This window comes from Prionailurus bengalensis, chromosome B4 (assembly GCF_016509475.1).
Source record: "Prionailurus bengalensis isolate Pbe53 chromosome B4, Fcat_Pben_1.1_paternal_pri, whole genome shotgun sequence".
Taxonomy (NCBI): domain Eukaryota; kingdom Metazoa; phylum Chordata; class Mammalia; order Carnivora; family Felidae; genus Prionailurus; species Prionailurus bengalensis.
The window spans coordinates 1,204,209-1,223,139 of record NC_057358.1 but is presented as its reverse complement, the minus strand read 5'-3'; the positions used below and the strand labels follow the sequence as shown (position 1 = coordinate 1,223,139).

At 50.6% G+C, this 18,931-nt stretch overlaps 1 protein-coding gene across 1 annotated transcript in view; it reads left to right on the top strand.

The window, feature by feature from the left end:
• The window catches only part of ADARB2 (adenosine deaminase RNA specific B2 (inactive)), a 422,811-nt gene that overhangs the window by 348,816 nt on the left and 55,064 nt on the right, over positions 1-18,931 (top strand). The window contains exon 4 of the mRNA XM_043563430.1: positions 9,382-9,496. Within this exon, the coding sequence (XP_043419365.1) occupies positions 9,382-9,496 (115 nt within the window). The remainder of the gene's footprint in view (positions 1-9,381; positions 9,497-18,931) is intronic.

Genomic DNA, 18,931 nt, shown 5'->3' with positions numbered 1-18,931 from the left:
AGCCAAGGACTGGGCTAGACAGACCATGGAAGGGTCTCCGCAGGACCCCCTCATCTCCCTCCTATCCGTTACTCCTGGATGGCCACAGGCTTGGGCACCTGCGCCTGGCTCCAGCTTCTGTGAGTGCAGGCTATCTCAGGGGCAGGACTTGCACCCGGGGCTGGAGGAAGCAAAAGCAGTGACAGGCTACAGCGGCATGAGCCCAAGGGCCGTGGGTTCGGTGACGGGGTGGGTGAGGCAACAGGCTCACCTGCTCCAGAGGCCCCCGACCTCTCGACACCTGCTCCCATGCAAGGCCTCCTGGCTTCCCCACTTGTCACAAAAAATGTCCCAAAGGGGGCCCAGCTGTCCCCAAATTCTGCCAGCCTCTACCCCTTGGAACAGAGAGGCCGCTGTCCCCACCCTGAGCAAGCGCTCTGAGGGGGCCCGAGAGTGCCGGGACCCCCACCCCCCTCAGCACCCCTTGAGGCCCCCTCAGGGTGGAGGGTTAGCCTGAGATCCAGCTGACTACCATCAGCGAGGGTCTCGGCACCGCCTGAGCGAATCACCACATGCTCACAGTCGCCTCAGAGCACATCCAGCATGCGCTTGGATTTAGGTTGTCTTCTGAGGTTTGAGAAACCGGCCCCAGAAGAGCGGCCGACACTACATGCTGAGACCCAACAGCACGACCCAGAAGGCAGACACACACAACCTGTCGCGCCCAGTTGTGCACATGTCCGGTCTCAAGCGCCCGTCTCTGCAGCCGTAAGATGGGACCAGAGCCATGCAGGGGCCCTCTGTTGTTCCCACGCTGCGTCCCCACTGGGTATGCCCCACTGAGCCCCAGGAAGCAGTCGGGGAACATTCACTGAGTTCTCGCAGGAGCTCCTGGGCTTGGAACCTGGGTGTGATCTCTCATCACTACCACGCCCAGGTCCTTCACCCCACCCGTCCGAGCAGCTCATCGCCTCCCTGCAAATGCACCATCCCACCTCTGAACTTCTCCAGCCATGACTTCCCCAGGCTGTCCTGCTCATGACCCCAGAAACTTCGCTTAAATGACCCTGCAGGCCCAGCCCATCTGCATCCTCAGAAAGCCGTCCCTGAGGGGTCTGCCCCCCAGCCGCTGACCACAGGTGACCTCTTTCTCCTGCAGATGTTCCACTCTCCCCAGTGAGCTGTCTACACTACACTTGATTCACACAGTGGTTCACCACCTCCCTGCCAATGATCTGTCTACACTGCACTTGAGTGGTTCACTCTCCCCCTGTGAGCTGTCCACACTACTTGGTTCACATGGTGGCTCACTCTCCCCCAGTGAGTCACATGGAGGACATGAATCATAACCAGTCTATACTGTAACTAACTCACATGATCATTAACAAAAACAGAGATACGACAGCTCCTTAACCATGAGGCAATTCGTTGAAGATTAATTGTAATAGCACACTCACCACTTTTATAAAGTGTTTGACAACTAATGACCTCAAAATAATACCAGCTATAATTGCTATTACCTGTAAAATCAGTAAAAACATAGACCCCTCGTGCACAGGGCTATATACATGTATATACATGACGTGCAAAAGAGAAAGAAAAACTACTTTTCCAGGATGTACCACAAGAGGAGACAGGTTCTAGGTGCTCCTGGGTCTGGAGGAAAATCACAATCACTGTGGAGGCCATAACAGGAGCTCGGCCAGGGGCTCTGTTGTGAGAAGGGTGAGGAGGCTGACTGCCCATGGTCTGTGAGGCTCACGCGGACAGAGACAGGAGACGGGTACGCAGGCACTGAGGCAGCTCCCACCGAGCCCTGGACGTGGCCTGGGGAAAGCGAGCACGTGGTTGCTCTGATTCACAGTGATGCGTTTGTGCGCTCGCTGTTGGGTCTTAGGGTTAACGTAGAAAGTGATGCTACATGGCACAAAAACAGACACTCAGATCAATGCAACAGACTAGAGAACCCAGAAATGGACCCACAAACGTATGGCCAACTAACCTTTGACAAAGCAGGAAAGAATATCCAAAGGAATAAAGACAGTCTCTTCAGCAAGTGGTGCTGGGAAAACTGGACAGCGACATGCAGAAGAATAAACCTGGAACACTTTCTTACACCATATACAAAAATAAACTCAAAACAGATGAAAGACCTGAATGTAAGACAGGAAGCCATCAAAATCCTCAAGGAGAAGAAAGCAGGCAAAAACCTCTTTGATCTTAGCTGCAGCAACTTCTTACTCAACACATCTCCAGAGGCCAGGGAAACAAAAGCAAAAATGAACTAGTGGGACCTCATCAAAATAAAAAGCTTCTGCACAGCAAAGGAAACAATCAGCAAAACTAAAAGGCAACCAACAGAATGGGAGAAGATATTTGCAAATGACGTATCAGATAAAGGATTAGTATCCAAAATTGATAAAGAACTTAAACTCAACACCCAAAAAACAAATAATCCAGTGAAGAAATGGGCAAAAGACATGAATAGACACTTCTCCAAAGAAGACATCCAGATGGCTAACAGACACATGAAAAAATGCTCAACATCACTCGTCATCAGGGAAATACACATCAAAACCACAATGAGATACCACCTCACACCTGTCAGAATGGCTAACATTAACAACTCAGGCAACAACAGATGTTGGCGAGGATGCGGAGAAAGAAGATCTCTTTTGCATTGCTGGTGGGAATGCAAGCTGGTGCAGCCACTCTGGAAAACAGTATGGAGGTTCCTCAAAAAACTAAAAATAGAACTACCCTATGACCCAGTAATTGCACTACTAGCTATTTACCCAGAGGATACAGGTGTGCTGTTTCAAAGGGGCACATGCACCCCCATGTTTATAGCAGTGCTATCAACAATAGCCAAAGTATGGAAAGAGCCCAAATGTCCATCGATGGATGAATGGATAAAGAAGACGTGATATATATATATATATATATATATATATATATATATATGTACATACACACACACACACACACACACACACACATACACATACACAATGGAGTATTACTCATCAATCAAAAAGAATGAAATCTTGCCATTTGCAACTACATGGATGGATCTAGAAGGTATTATGCTAAGTGAAATTAAAGAAAGACAATATCATATGACTTCACTCACATGAGGACGTTAAGACACAGAACAGATGAACATAAGGGAAGGGAAGCAAAAATAATATAAAAACAGCGAGGGGGACAAAACAGAAGAGACTCATATAGAAAACAAACTGAGGGTTACGGGAGAGGTTGTGGGAGGGGGGATGGGCTAAATGAGTAAGGTACATTAAGGAATCTACCCCTGAAATCATTGTTGCACTATATGTAACTAACTTGGGTGTAAATTTAAAAAATAAAATTAAAAAAGAAAGAAAGATTAAAAAAAAAAAAGAAAGAAAGAAAGAAAGAAAGAAAGAAATGCTATAATACAGCCTGACCCATGCGCTGAATACTCTGTAAGTTCAACAGCGTGCTATTAGTTCCCATGCACTCGCCCGTCCCACAGGGATGGGATGAAGTCCGAGTGGCCCACAGGCATACCCTGGAATTTGAATCTACAAAAATAATCAGTGACATGAGCTATTTGCAAGCACTCTGGCTGCTTCTACTATAAACCAAGTGCCAGGTGGGGAAGAAAATCGAATTATTTTGTGATCTGATTAGTTGGGTTTGTGGTAACCAAAGTTGACTGTATACATTAAATCCCAAGTGATTAAAACATAAATAATCCCTAGTGTTAAGTTAGACAGTAAGGACATACCTCCCAACGTGAATTCTGAGTTTCCATCTAGCTTGTAGCCCCACATAATCAACCACAGCCTCATTTACATACACAAAAGCAACTACGAAAACCTACCTACAGCCGTAATCATGTGTGTGACTTAATTAAAAACCAATCGCCTAAAATAGCCCGCATTGCAGGAGATGGGGGGGGGCGGGCAGAGAGGGGAGGCTTCCTCCAGGAAGATGTGGAGGCAGGGCAGAGACGCCCCAGGGCGGGTTTCTCTGGGCTTTTCCGAAGCCCACACACGTTTAACTTCTCAAAGACCCCACAGGTCTGTACAGAGACGACTCGAGTCCCCGCAACCGATGCTTCCTGTGCTGATTTCTCTCCTGTCCACTTTTACAACCAGGAAAACCGAGGGACATAGTTCAGTTCATAAATATTCCATCTCCCTGGCAAAACCACAAGCAAGGATTTATGGGCAGTCTTAGGAAATAGCATCAGTTACGTAGCAGAGGTAAATTTTCAACAGTTCACTAAACCCTCCCCTGTGCTTTAGTTAGGTTGCCACCGCCCGACGTGAGGAGGGTCAGACACATCTCGGCCTTTCTTTTTACGTTTACCTTTATAAAATGTTCATGGAGAAATGTCCTTCACATAAATGCCAAGGACCTCTGAAAATGCAAAAATAAAGCAAAAGATTGTAGCAGAGGAGATGTTTTTTAAAAAACCAGGTCCCAACAGGGAGTGCCCAGGTCAGAGGGGAGGGGGCGGCCAAGGCCGGGGGCAGCGGGAGCACGTGTGCACCCCTCAGAACTGCTTCGTGGCTGCCCAGCAGCCTGTCCTTACCCCCGGCCATGGCTCCGTCTGTCCTGTGTCCTGCTATGTTTGTCTTTCCACCTGTGCACGTCACTGGCAACAGAACTGTGCAGAGCTGCTGACCCACGCTGTCGGGGCCCTGGAGCCCGAACACCCCCTAGAGGGCACCAGGGTTAGAGGTCAGCTCACCCGGATCTACGATGCCTGGAGCGCCAGCTGTGCAGGCGGCGCTCTGTGCACTATTCGTTTCCCTTAATTTGTCAGGCTTTACCTGCTGTTTCATAATAAACTCCTCTCATTCTTATGCTGGAGTAAATAACGCTCTTGCTGCAACCTACATCCTCAAAAGCAGTGCCTGAGTAGCCGAGAAACCACCCGGGTGCCAGTGGGTGGGCGGCTGGGTCCCCGGCTCCTCCGTGGTAGGTCCACCCTCAAGAGTCTCCAGCAAGGTTGGGTACCCAGCCAGGGGACAAGAAAGGAAGGATGGGGGAGCTAGACAGCCGGAGACAGGAGGGGTCCCGCACAAACGTCAGCAGCCAGAGCAACACATGACACTGCTGCCAGAGAGGTCACTCGCCGCGCCACATCTCACGCATCTGTGGGCTGGATGTTTGTGTCCCCAAATCCCCAGGTTGAAACCCCCACCCCCAGGTGGCTGTATTTGGAGCAAAGCCTCTAAGGCAATGACCAGAGTCAGATGAGGTCGTGAGGGTGGGCCCCACACCAGGGTCAGCGTCCATACAAGAGGAGACTCCAGCTCGCTGTCTGTGCACACACCGAGAAGTGGTCCTGAGAGGAACCATCCGCCGGCACCCAGGCTCAGGCAGTGGTTTGGGACGTCCTCTTCTGGGAGCCTCACAGGGCCCATCAGGCGCACAGAACAACGAGACACCTCCTGGGCTGATGGTCTATGGCTTCGCGGACATTCAGAAACTTCACTTTCAAGGGAAGGAAAAAGGGCAATCAGAGGTCCGTTGGAATCCCACCTCAGAGCATACAAGGCATGGGAATCAGATCTCAGCACCTTGAAAACTTACTGGACAAGGAAACCCTCAATAAAATGACGAGGCAACCTACTGAGCAGGATAAGACACTCACAAATGACGCATCCAACAAGGGGTTAGTATCCAAAATCTGTAAAGAACTTCTACAACTCAACACCAAAAACCACCCCAAATAATCCAATTAAACATGGGCAGATGACCTGAATAAACATTTTTCCAAAGAAGACATCCAGATGGCCAACAGACACACGAAAAGATGCTCAACATCACTCATCATCAGGAAAATACAAATCAAAACCACCAGGAGATACCACCTCACACTGGTCAGAGTGGCTATAATTTAACAACTGAACAAGCAGATGTTGGCGAGGATGTGGAGAAACGGGAACCCTCTTGCACTGCTGGTGGGAATGCAAACTGGTGCAGCTGCTCTGGAAAACAATGTGGAGGTGCCTCAAAAAGCTAATGCGATAATTCCACTAGTATTTACCCAAAGAAAATAAAAACACTAATTCACAAGATACACACCCCAGTGTTGATGGCAGCACTATCAACAACCACCAAGATATGGAAAGCAAACAAGTTTCCATAGTTTGATGACCAGATAAAGAAGAGGTGGTGTATATACACAATGAAATATTACTCAGCCATAAAAACGAATGAAATCTTGCCATTTGCAACAACGTAGATGGAACGAGAATATATTCTAAGAAAAATCAGTCAAAGACAGACAAACACTGTATGACCTCATTCATTGATGGTCACCAGAGGGGAAGTGGTGGGGGGGGGGGGGTGATAGGTGAAGGAGACTGAGAGTCTCCTTCATATCATCACGAGCACTGAGTGCTGAACAGAGTTATCTCATCCTTATGTTGCACACCTGAAACTAGTATTGAATATAACACAGTAGCTTCGCCATACTTCAATTTTTTAAACATTTTTAGAGAAGTAAAAGACAGGCAGTCTGCCCTTGAGCCGCTTAAAACCATGGGGAAGCCAGAAGAAGGCAGCATGTGAAGCCCCAGGAAGCCCATCCCAGAGAGAGACTGCACGGACAGCCACCTGCAGGCGCCATGGTGCCCAGCAGGCAGGGCGCACCCGAGCAGTTAGGTCCCCCCACAGAACAGCATCTCGGCTCTCCCCCAACGGCCAGCATGCTGAGGAGCCGGAGGAAGGAAGACCACGTCCTCCTGTGACCTGACAAAGGCAAAAGGTAAGGCCTTAGGCCCACTGGTTCCTCAAGGTCCATCTCGGCTGTCAGCTCCAGTGATGCCTTTCTGGCCCCCTGTGCCTAGACAGGAGCCTCATTCTCCGTGGCCAGGTGAGAGCCCCTCCTCCCTGAGAGGCAGGTGGCACCGAGGCTGCGTCTTCCTGCTGGTCCTGCGGGAACAGTGCCCAAAGGCTCTTGCCCAAGAGCGGGCCTCTCGGACACCCCACAGAGCCCTCAGACCCCTGTTCCCACGGAGCCCAGCTCCCTGTTTGTGTCCCGTCAGTCAGAGCTCTGAGCTCCCCTCCCCACTAGCCTCCAGAGGTGGGACCTAAGTATGTGTCAGGGGAAAGGATAAACCCTGCCCTCGGAGGTGGGGCCAAGGCACCATGAACCCTACCAGCCCCGTGTCCGCACCTGTAGCTGCTCAAGAAACAGCAGTTACGACTGCCCAGGTCATGGTCTGGGTGCCTGGCAAAGCCTGATGATGCAATTAATCTTCCCACACAAATTAAGAAGTCAGGCTCATCCAAGACGTGCAGAAATTACCCAAACTCACACTCTGTGAAAAACTGCTGCCCTCTCAGTTACAGCACAAGAGGGGAAGAGTCATGACAAGGAGAAATGGTCTGAATGTGGCCCCAAAAAGGCATGCCCGTATCCTGCCCCGGAGCCCGTGCCTGGGTCTATCCAGATGTGAACTGAAGGAACCGAGGTGAGCTCATCCTGGATGAGAGTAGCCCTAAACCCAGTGACAGGCATCTTGTAAGAGACAGAGAAGGAGAGGCAGACGCAGAACAGAAGCCACATGATGATGGAAGCAGAGACAGGAAGGACATGGCCACAAGCCCAGGGATACGTGGAGCCCCCTCCCAGAAGCTGGAGGAGGCGGAAAGGACCCTCCCTGGAGCCTCAGGAGGGAGAATGCCCTCGACACCTTGACCTCAGACTACTGTCTCCAGAGCCAGGCGGGAACAGATTTCTGCTGTTCTGAACCACCCCGTTTGTGGTCTCCAGTTCCGGCTGCCCCAGGACACCCACACCCAGTGCGCCTGGGACACATACCCACTCTCTCTGGACCTCCATCTTCAGGTCACACAGGACAGGACAGTCTCCAGGATTCGTCTTGCCCATGACTGATTCCACAGTGCCCAGTGGAGGTGAGGCACCTCACCCAGCAGCCTCGCTGCCTCTGGGGCCAAGCCAGGGAAGACCCCCCAGCACACACGCCCCACGCCCAGCAGGCCCCACGCCACCTGCCAGGCCTGAACCGTCACACCTGTATGGCACCCGCCACTCCAGGCTTCGGCAGCAGCCACAGCAGCACAGGGAAAGGCGCCGAGCCCCCAGCGGCACTGGACAAGCAGCCGCCAAAGCCTCAGTGTCGTCGCTGCACGTTTCCAGCATCCGAGAGGCAGGCCTGTTTCTGTATCAACACATTTCACTGACCGTAAATGCGTTTTTTTTAACGCAGTCTCTATCTTCCGCATCTTTGCCAAGACCTGTTCCTGTCTGCAGCACAACGTGCAGACGCCTGGCGGGAAATGAACGTCCGTCCCGTCACAGAAACGAGCCACTTGCCCACCTCACAGGTAAGCGGATGCTGGACGTGGCTACAGGAAGATGCCACCAGCGTCTGCAGCGACCAGGGAAACGATCATTAGTAACAACGATGGTGATGAACGAAGAACACTTAGAAAGCCCATGGCAGCACACTCAGCATTTCAGACACGTGAGTGCATTGAATCCTCATAGAAACACCGTCAGCTCAAAACAAAGAGGATTACCTTATTAAACGGGCCCTCGTGACTCACACCACATCTCTGCCTCCAGTGCCGTGAAGGGCGCTGCATCCCAGCCTGCCTCCTGCGGCAGAGAAGCGACACGGCCACCGTGGGGCCATGTCGGAGGGAGAAGGGTGACGAGAAAACCACATCCGTGGACCACGCCGGCCTTGTCACTGCAGATGAGTGGCTTCCGTAGGGACGCTGGTCACACTAGGAAAATTTCAACACGTGGGGTTATGTCGACTCTTGTGTGTGCGTGTGTGCGTGCACACGCGCTGTCCGAATGTATTTGTGCACAGCTGTGCATATGCACGTGTGTGGGTACGCACTGTGAAAGTGTCTCTGTGAGTGCTCGTGTGCACATGCATGTGTGCATGCGCACGTGTGCAGAAATGTGAAGGCAGACTGTGGGTTAGCAGGGAGCAGCTCAGCCAGGAGGCACCTGAGATCGTGGGGTACTTAGAAACTGGTTCTACAACCCCGAAGACAGGGAACCAAGTGTGTGGTTTGTGCAAGCCCCCAGCTCCACTCAGGGTTCTGTGAAACGAGAATCCCAGAAGGACAGCCCCAGGCTGGCCCCTCCAAGGGGCAGGGGAGGGTGGGAGTGTCTGTGGCCTCCCACGGGCAGGCTCTGCCCAGACTCGGGGCCAGGCTTGGGGTCCTCCCCCACAACCGTGGTCTGCCACCAGTTCAGTGTAATATCTGGTTCTTTCCCCAGGCCATGGGGTCGTAGGATAGTGGGCATGGTGTCGTCTGGACACCGCACATGGGGACGTGGCTTGGAGGAGGAGGGAGGCCAGGCCACCGCCCGCGCTCAGCCGTCAAAGAGGCCCTGGTGCTTGTGTCTTTCAGGAATTCGCAGACTCCGTGTCCCAGCTGGTCACACAGAAGTTCCGCGAGCTGACCGTGGGCCTGGCGTCCGCGCACGCCCGCCACAAAGCACTGGCAGGGATCGTCATGACCACAGGTAACACCTCTTGTTTTCCCCGTGGGAACCTCACCTGCAAGGAGAGGAGATTTAGTGTTTGCCTGATCTTGGGAGCAAGACAAATCCCTCTTCCACACGAAGACGCCAACAAGAGAAACAGGAATAGGACCCAGGGAGCTCTGTGACCAGAATAGATGGTCAGCAGAGCCATGCCACCAGTGGCCGTAAAGCCCACCACCTCAGAGCCAGCTCTGCCCACGCGCCTCGGGTCCCGCCAAGAAGGGCCACGTGAGGACCTGGCCTGTGTTTCCCATTAGGCTCCCAAGCCGCAGTGGAGAACGCCAGGCACGTTGGTGTTGCTAGCACTGGAAGCCAAGGTCAGGCCCAGCCGCCGACCGGTGCCGCGGGCGGGTGGGTGAGGAGGCTGCCCTCGGGTGCCTGCGTCTCCTCTGCACAGGGAGTCTGAGTCCCCACCGGGTGCCAACCCCAGCACAGGACATGGGGTGCTCTCCTTCCTGCCAAATGGATCGCAGACGTGGCACCCGCCCCACACGAGCGGCAGGACGGGAGGGGAACTTCCAGACCGCAGAGAAGGTCTCGGCCTGGGACGGCCAGGGCGGGAGAGGCGATGGCTGATTTTCAGCAATCGGTTTTAGTGAAAACGTCTCATCACTAGCCTATGAATAGTAACTAACCGGCTGGTTGTTTGAATCCTACTGTTTCTGGCTCCACAGCTCAGCACGAGTTGGTAGCGACCCGCTCAAAATGATTATGGCAGAAATAACTGACTTTGGGCTAGGTTTCACACAGAGACTTTGCGTGTCTACACAAAGACTATCTATCTGATGACGAAACAGATTTAGGTTAAAAATCCATTAAAACCAGATAGTCGGCATCATTTACCTATCATCCCAGCCCCAGGGGGCCCAGTGTGAGGATGCCGGAGGAGCGGCAAAGCCACTCAGGATCCCATGTCCTTTCCATCCAGGGCATCTTAGTAAAATGGAAATAAAAGTGCCACCCCCACCCCCCCCCCACCTGCTGTTATTTGGTGAGTAGGATGAGGCATATGAAATGCTTTGAAAGGTAACGACTACTGTAGGAGGACGACGTGCTGAGGCCAAGGCAATTCAGTTTTGCCAACGATACCACGGTGCCCAGTGCCTCCATTCGGCCCTAGTCACCGACACCTGCCCCCTCTTGTACTTGCACAAACATCTGCCATTTTCTGTAGAAAATGCGATATTCTAAGTTGAGGGCTAGGACTCCACCTCCATCGAGATCATTCCTGCTGGACATGGCCATTCTTTTCTCCAGCCGGCCAGCAGCCCAGATGCCTCTACATGCCCGGCACCATTCTGCACACTAAGGGGGTGCCAGGAAAGAAGAGCCCCCACTTTAGGACATAATCTAGGAAACCGTGAGAGGTGCTAGAGTCCAAGAACAGTCGCTTGGGTTTGAATCCCAGCCCCACCTTCAACTAGCCATGACTATAGGTCAATCAGCCTCTCTGCAACTTAGAGGGAAAAAAGAAGGAAGGAGGGAGGGAGGGAGGGAAGAAGATAAAGGAAGGAAGGAAGAAGGGAAGGAAGGAAGAAGGGAGGGGGGAGGAGGGGGAAGGAGGGAAGGAGGGATGGAAGGAGGGAAGAGGGAGGGGAGGAAGTAAAGAGGAAGGGAAAAGAGGAAGGGAAAAAAGGAGGGGAGTGGGAAGGAAGGAGGGAGGGGAGGAAGAGAGGAAGGAAGAGGGAGGGGAGAAAGGAGGCGAGGAAGGAAGGAGGGAGGGAGGGGAGGAGGAAGGAAGGAAGGGGAGTAATACTTTGCAAAGATTCGTGGGAAAACTGCATGTAAAAGTGGTCAGTGAATACACCGTTTTATGTGCTGACAATTTATCTGCATGAACAAAACTTATTCTATTAAGTGCAACTGTACAAAGTGAAGTTTCACTAATTAGTAACTTTAAACGTTGAAGAATAAATTGCTGAAATTTACTTTCCTGTTACAAAGAGAAGATTTAATAAACATGTTGATTCACAAGACATTAGGGAGATGTGTGCAGAATTACTGACAAGTATTTTCTTTAATCATTGACTTAAAGCTGATGTGGCACTTGACCCCAGTCCTAGTACAGATATTTAAGCTAATGCCTAGGAAGCTCCAAGAGGGAAGGTTGTTCTGGCTCGAGTTCCTATCTGTGTACAAAGTTGTAAAAATGCAGTGATTCTGCAGGAAAACGGGACTCAGAGGCCCGTCCACTTCTAGGTGGGCGAGACTCAGCCCCTGCAACGTGCTTGCCCTTGTGTGGCCATCAGGAGAAATCTGATTGCAAAAACATACACCTGTGAATAGAATAGCTTTTACTTTTATCTAAATGATGCAGTCACTGGTCAAAACTCCAGAAGAGAGCTCAGGTCGAGACACGGCGCTCTCCTGCCAGCCCCTCAGGGAAGCCGTCACTCATGGTCTATTTGTGTCCTCCCAACTCTCAACACTATCGGTTCCGTGTTCACTGTTTCAATTCTGAGTAATACTGATCTGCACCATTACAATCGGACACTTTTAGTTTTCGTGATATTTGTAATATTTGTAGTTTTAGATAATATGCTTTTATTTCTTGTCCTACAAGCGGAGATGATTTATCTTTACTTCGTGCTCTGCCTTGCAAGTGGCCTTGTATCACTGTGCGTGTATATCTGTATTGTCGTATAACGATACTGTACTGTACTCTCCGCCGTACTGAAGTCTTCCCTACTCTGTCCGGTCATCTGAAGTTGGAAACCAGCACTTGGCCTCCACGCGGTCAGGATGCCGTAGGGCCCCAGCGCCAAGCACGGGCTGACCTAGGGTGGCTGTGCTGTCACCAGACCGTGTCCTGAGAGCAGTATCATCCAGTCTTACAGATTCTCCTTCTGCCACCACTCAAAGCCATGTCACATTTAGGGTCGGCCCAAATCTGTAGCTAGACTTCCTTAAAGACCTTCTGAGGTAGTATGTGTGTTTGGCAGAACGCTCAACTTTCTTCTATTTCGCTGAAAAGAAGGAAGTGCCTGCAAGTCCCTGTGTCTGTGGACAGGTCCACACCCTCCCCCAGCTGTGACTGTGCCCCCAACACACACGACACCTCTTTCTCCTCCCTTCTCCCTGACAGGTGCAGCCTCAAGAAACACCCTTTAAAACGCGTGGGGAACAGAAACCAGCAGGCTCGCTCGCCAGGCAGTGTCCTGACTGTGCCTTTCACATTACTGGAATAGCTTTGCTTAGGGAGAATTCCACACTGAAAATTATTTTCCCTGCACATCTGGAGGGGATTTTTCTATTATCGCTTACTAATGTTTCTAACTAGAAACATCCGGCTGACATCTTTGCCGGATAGCCCCCACCCCACCCAAGGAAGGGAAAGGGTCCTTTGTTAAACTGAATGTTTTAGGGGCATCGGGGGAGGGGGGGGCTCATTCGGTTAAACCTCCAACTCTTGATTTTAGCTCAGGTCATGATCTCACGGTTTGTGAGTTCAAGTCTTGGCTTGGGCTCTGCACGGACAGTGAGGAGCCTGCTTGGGATTCTCTGTCTCTCCCTTTCTCCTTCTCTCTCTGCCCCTACCCCTGCTCGTTCTCTCTCTAAATAAATAAAAATAAACTTTAAAAACAAATAAATAAACTGAATGTTTTCTAATTTCACAAGAATATGTGCATGTGGGAGCCATGCACCCACCCTGATTTATTTAAGCTGTTCTGTTTCTGCACTGTTTCCTTCTATCATTCTGTTGATAAATTCCTTCCTTTACACACTTTTTGTCAAACATTCAGTATTCTGACTGAACCCTCGGTCTTACTTCCTGATGTCGTCTACCCTTTTCCTCTGTTCTTGGGCATTTCTGAAACTTCCCTGACCCTCTTCAACTGCCCGTCGCTTCTTAAATTTTTTTTTAACATTTTAAAATTTATTTTTGAGAGACAGAGAAAGACAGAGCACAAGCAGGGGAGGAGCAGAGAAAGAGGGAGACACAGAATCCAAAGCAGGCTCCAGGCTCTGAGCTGTCAGCACAGAACCCAACGTGGGGCTGGAACTCACAAACGGTGAGATCATGACCTGAGCTGAAGTCGGATGCTCAACTGACTGAGCCACCCAGGCAACCCTGTCCGTCGCTTCTTAATCTCTGCAATCTTCATCATTCATCACCTCAGGTTCCTCCCTTCTCCTGTTTTATTGAGGTGACACTCCCCACAGGTCCCTGGGGAGACTCAGCAGCTGAGGCCTGGGCCTCCTCTGTGATGGAGCTTTGTTTACTGTCTGTCTCTGTCTCTTTTTGGCTTTTGTCTGAATATTCACATTCATGAGAAAAATACTAGCTCAACTATCACCAGTGCAGCTCTGATTTCCTCTAGAATTGTATCCCTTTCCGGGGATACAGCGGAAGGTGGGGGCTCCCCCCCATCGGAAGCCTCCTTGACCCAGGTGGGTCGGGACCAGACAAGGCCCCTTAAATTGAAAGTCACCCAGTGAACCTGCCCTTGGGGCCTGCTGGTCGGTGCCTGCTTTCTCTGAGCCCACCCCGCAGGCCATTGCTCCCTTGTGACGGCTCCTCCACGCGGTGCTGGGATGTCATCCTGCCCCTCCATGCCGCCACACACCCCCCAGAATCCTTTCCTTCGGTGGATCCCACGGGAGGAGAAGCAACACGTCACTCACTCTGACCTCCTGAACCGGAAACCTGGACACTGACCGTTTAGCCAAGTTGTCAAGCAACAGCTCGGGCTTCTTTGTGAAGCAAGGCGGGTGTTTCCATGAGAAAGAGATTCTTGAAGAGGCCTTTAGTAATGATGATTTTCATTTGATATGCAAATTTATAATTTTGATAGCACTTTTGCACACACTAATCAAGTTAATTGCTCCAACCCTGAGAAGTGGGAAAGGCAGGAATCTTAATTACAGCTTTTAAGAAACACAGACAAGGAGACCAAGAGGCTAGGTGCCTCTCCCGAGTCTCGGCAAGATGTGGGGGTCCCTTTAGACTGAGCACGAGGCATCGTGCTGAGATGCTCGATCTTTGCCTGAAAATGACTTACTTCTAAGCTTGTTAAATAAACAACCAGAAGAAAGACTTTCCTGGTGTGTACTCTCCGAAGTTCAGGCTCCAGCTCGTCTTCCACTGGCCCACCCTGCACAACACACCCAGAGGCTACGGCTTTGACAAACATCTGTCTGGTTTCAGCTGACGTTCAGCTATAACTGCTCACAAATGCCTGGGATTTAGGACTCCCCAGAAAAAAACGCACAACTCCTTGAAAACGGGACAGGGAAGAAAACGGTGAGGTCAAACTTCGTGAAAACAGCCCAGAACAGCTCCGTTCAGCACGTCAGAACCGTGTGGGCTAAGCAGGCCGGCCCGTCTTCCTGGGACAATCTCAAAGTCCCAAGCAACAACATGGAACATGTGTTCCACTGTGTTTCAGAGCGTGTTGCTCTGAACCTAAAATGACCACGTGGGGTGAAGAAATCTGCTTCTGGGATGTCACGCCATGCTCTGGCGGGGTACGGAGCCAGCCACCAGGTAAGGCTGTCTTTGCCCCGATCCTCCCATGGCACCCGGTGCCCCAAAGGCCTCAGGGGGCTGGTCCCAGACCCTGCTGATAGGTGCAGAGGCAGGCGGCAGGGAGGAAGGTCCTGGTGTCCAGGCACGTCACCATGCGTGCGGCCCCACCTTGTACAGTAAGGAGCATGTGCGACAATGATTTTCAGGCTTTGGTGCAGACGGTGAGGTCTAAACCACAAAACGCAGGGTGTATTTTACTGCTGAGCCTTGTGTAGCATGACTGCTGACATGTTTACGCTGAACGCCCCTCCTTAAAATGGAGAGAAGAGAAGAGCCCTCACTCACCCAAGTCGCCACAGGCCCAGCCTGTCTCCGGAGAAGCCACCTGCGGAGGGGCAGCGGCCGACCTTGGCTAACCCCACACCAGACACCTGAGCCCTCGCTTCTCGCCAGACGCGCACAAGGAGACACAGACGGGGAGGAAGGCGGCAGTTCTGAACTCTCTCTCAAGACCGGGCGCCCCCGTCAAAGCTGTTCAAACACTTCGGCATTTTCCTCATCATGACATCACAACCTGGCAGGTAACTGCCCCCAAAGAGTTCACCGGTGGAAGAAAACCACACCCTGTTTTACTTCCAGGCATTTAAACTAACCTCGACTTTATTCTAGTCTCTTAAACTATAATATTTTTGTGACGAATGAACGATTGGAACCTGTGGGATTATAATGCAGCAGCCATTCGCCTGCAGCCCAGGAGGGGTGTGGTCAGGTTGATTTTTAAGGGGTCCTTGAACACACTCTGTTTATCACCTGCTCCAAGAGTCCTCTCCTCATACAAAGAACATGTTTCATAGTCAATATAAGTCATAAAAGAACACGTGGCTTTAATGACTTCTACCAGCGGATGTCACTAGTCTGGCTGCAGATCAGAGGAACCAATACCTGTGACACTAAAGGCTAGAAATCACAGCATTTCTTTGGGATTCAACGGCCCCTGTCACAACTTTATACGATTCCCTTTCATCCTCAAAACCTTGACAGCACTAGTTTTGTCCCCATTTGCCACAGGAGACAGCGGACAAGCTCCTGTGACCCAAGTCTGAGGTCAGTAGCAGAAACAGGGTCACCTGACTCCAAAGCTTGGGTCCCGGTGCGGGTCACATCCCGTGGCTTTATGTCCCCACCCGGCACTGCCATCCCCAGGGCAGCGCACAAAGCTTGTTCACACAGCTTACGAAATTTCCTCCTAAAGTCCACGCATCTGCAATGTTTAGAGAATACAGCCCTGCGGGATGGCCGTAAACCGAGACGCTGATGGGAGAAAAGTCTCCGTCAAAAGTGAAAACGTTTCCTTCGGTCTTACCCATGGCGCTCCCACACAAGAGGTGCCTGAGCCAACATTTTTAAATGCACTTGATTTCAAACTAACTAAAGGAAATTTAAAGAACAGAAACAGAGACTGACAATAGGAAGGAACTGATTTGAAGGAAAAGAGATAATCAGGGTCTGACCAAGTGAGGACAGAGGCGAAAGGGCAAGCTTTTGGCAGTCTGAGGCAGACACTGCAGGGTGCCGGGTGGCTCCTGCTGGGGGACACTTCCCAATGGTCGAGCCCTACATCAAGGCTGGCCACTGTCTCCACAGGAGATTATAGAAACCCTAATGCCAGGGTCATGACACTCAGTGGGTGCAGCGCTAGGAAACAGGGAGTCAGAACTCATTTCTACACCGCAACCCTGGGCAGTCTGCATGTGGGATAAATCCATAGTTTTGATATTCGTTTCTTGGATGCTGGTTGGTATATTTACCTTTATTCTCAGAAATGTAATCATTTCCCTCCAAAATCAGAGGTTGTGTTGTGAAAATTCCATTCAAGGTTTGAATGGGCTAAGAACCGCTCCTCCCCAGTTAAATAAATAAAAGTACATTCCAAACGACTGCCCGAAGTTGGCGCGCCAGGGCCAGGGTGCACTGGGGAGAAGCCCACCGACTTAGAAGTTCAGTGCATCAGATGGAGACCAGCCAGAGAGCAAGCCAGCCCAGTCACCTTCCCACGACCCGGTACCGGCTTCCTAGTGGGGAGAGGTGACCGCGTCAGCTAGTGAGCAGACAGTCCAGTTCTCCCGGAAGTGACCAGGGCGACGCAAGAGGCCAGCCAGGGAGACACATTCACTCCAGTCCTGGAACTTTTCTCGACTGTCTTCCTCTGGGACAGAGTGCTGGTGTGCCTGCTTCCACTCACAGTGAACCACACTGAATCACCATGACAGAGACCTTCCAGAGCTCAGTGTCCCCAGCTGCCCAGCTGCAGTGTCCTCTGGGACCCGGCACATGCCCATGAGGTGGGGGCCAGGGCACCACAGCAAATAGGAGCCAACTGCTGTGCTGGGCTGCAGTGATACCCTTAGTCTCTGAGCCAGGAATCTCATGTCTTGAGCCAGCATCCCTCAGGCAGTACGGGCTGACCTGCCACCTTGTACATCAGGTAGAGTCCCAGACCGTGACCAACACCCTCCCAGAGTTTCTTTATGCAAATGCAAGGAAACGCACACAAGAGGTGCGGCTGTTACATCATTGCCCTGCCACTTGCTTTTTTCACCCAATGGTTTATTTTCCCTGCTGCTGGACACAGGCCCTGAGAAGGTGTGCTGTGACAAACATCACTGTGCCACATGGCTGTGTGCCCACATCGTTTTCACACATGGCTTATGAACGGGTCACGTAAATTGCCAGAAACAGAACTGCTGAGTCAAAGGGTACATGCATTTGTGAGTTTGTCATTCAAATGCACTCTATCCATAAATATTCCTGCCCCTGCTCATAAGGGCAGAGGCTACCCCACAGCCTTTCCAACTGTACATTAATAAACCTTTAGATGTTGACCAACCTGATGGGTGAAAAACTGCGTCTCATTGTATTTTGAACGTCATACTCTTTAAATCAGTGAGACTGTTTTTCCATATATTTAGGAACACTTTTTATTTACTTTCTGTGAAATGTTTTTATATAGCCTTTCACATTATTCTTTTGGGATTTTTTTTCCAAAAGTTCTTTATATATTAGATACAAATTATTTGTGACACAAATTGTATTTTTCCCGTTTTTAATTGTCTTTTTACTGACTTTAGGATGTTTTTCTGTTGAGAATTATTTTATGCATTTGAATTTAGCGATTTTTACTACTTTGAGACTTTTAATTATAATTAAAAGGTCTTTCACCTGCCAGATTTGTGAAGAGATTATCCCATGTTTTCTTCTAGCACACTGACATCTTTTTAGATTTTTATTTTTAAGTAATCTTCACACCCAACATGAGGCTTGAACTCATGACCCCAAGATCAAGAGTCACACATTCTACCGACTGAACCAGGCACGCACCCCCACGTCTTCTTTTTCTTAATAACCAAAGGCCACAGTTTACATTCTTGGTGTTGTACATTCTGTGGGTTTGGACAAATGTGTAACAACATGGATCCACCATTACAGTGTCACACTGACCAGTCTCACTGCCCTAAGAACCCTCTCCATGTGTTCCGTCTCTTCACCCCACGCTCCCTCCAGCCCTTTAATCACTGATCTTTTTCTGTCTCATACTTTCGCCTCTCCTGGAGCGTCATGTAGCTGCAGTCACACAGTGTGGAGCCCTAGGAAGGAAGTTGGCGTCCTTCACTTGGTAATAAGCATGCCAGTTTCCTCCATGTCTCTTCATGATTTGAGAGCTCATTTCTTTTTAGTGCCAAATACTATTCTATTGTCTGGACGGGCCGCATCACCCGAACACTGTTCCACTGTCTGGGCGGACCACATCACCTACTAACAGAGAACATCTTGGTTGCTTCCAAGTTTGGGAGATTATGAATGAAACTGCTGGAAACACCCATGTGTAGGTCTTCATTTTTTTGCACCTAAACCTTTGATCTGCCTGGAATTGGTCCTGAATGCAT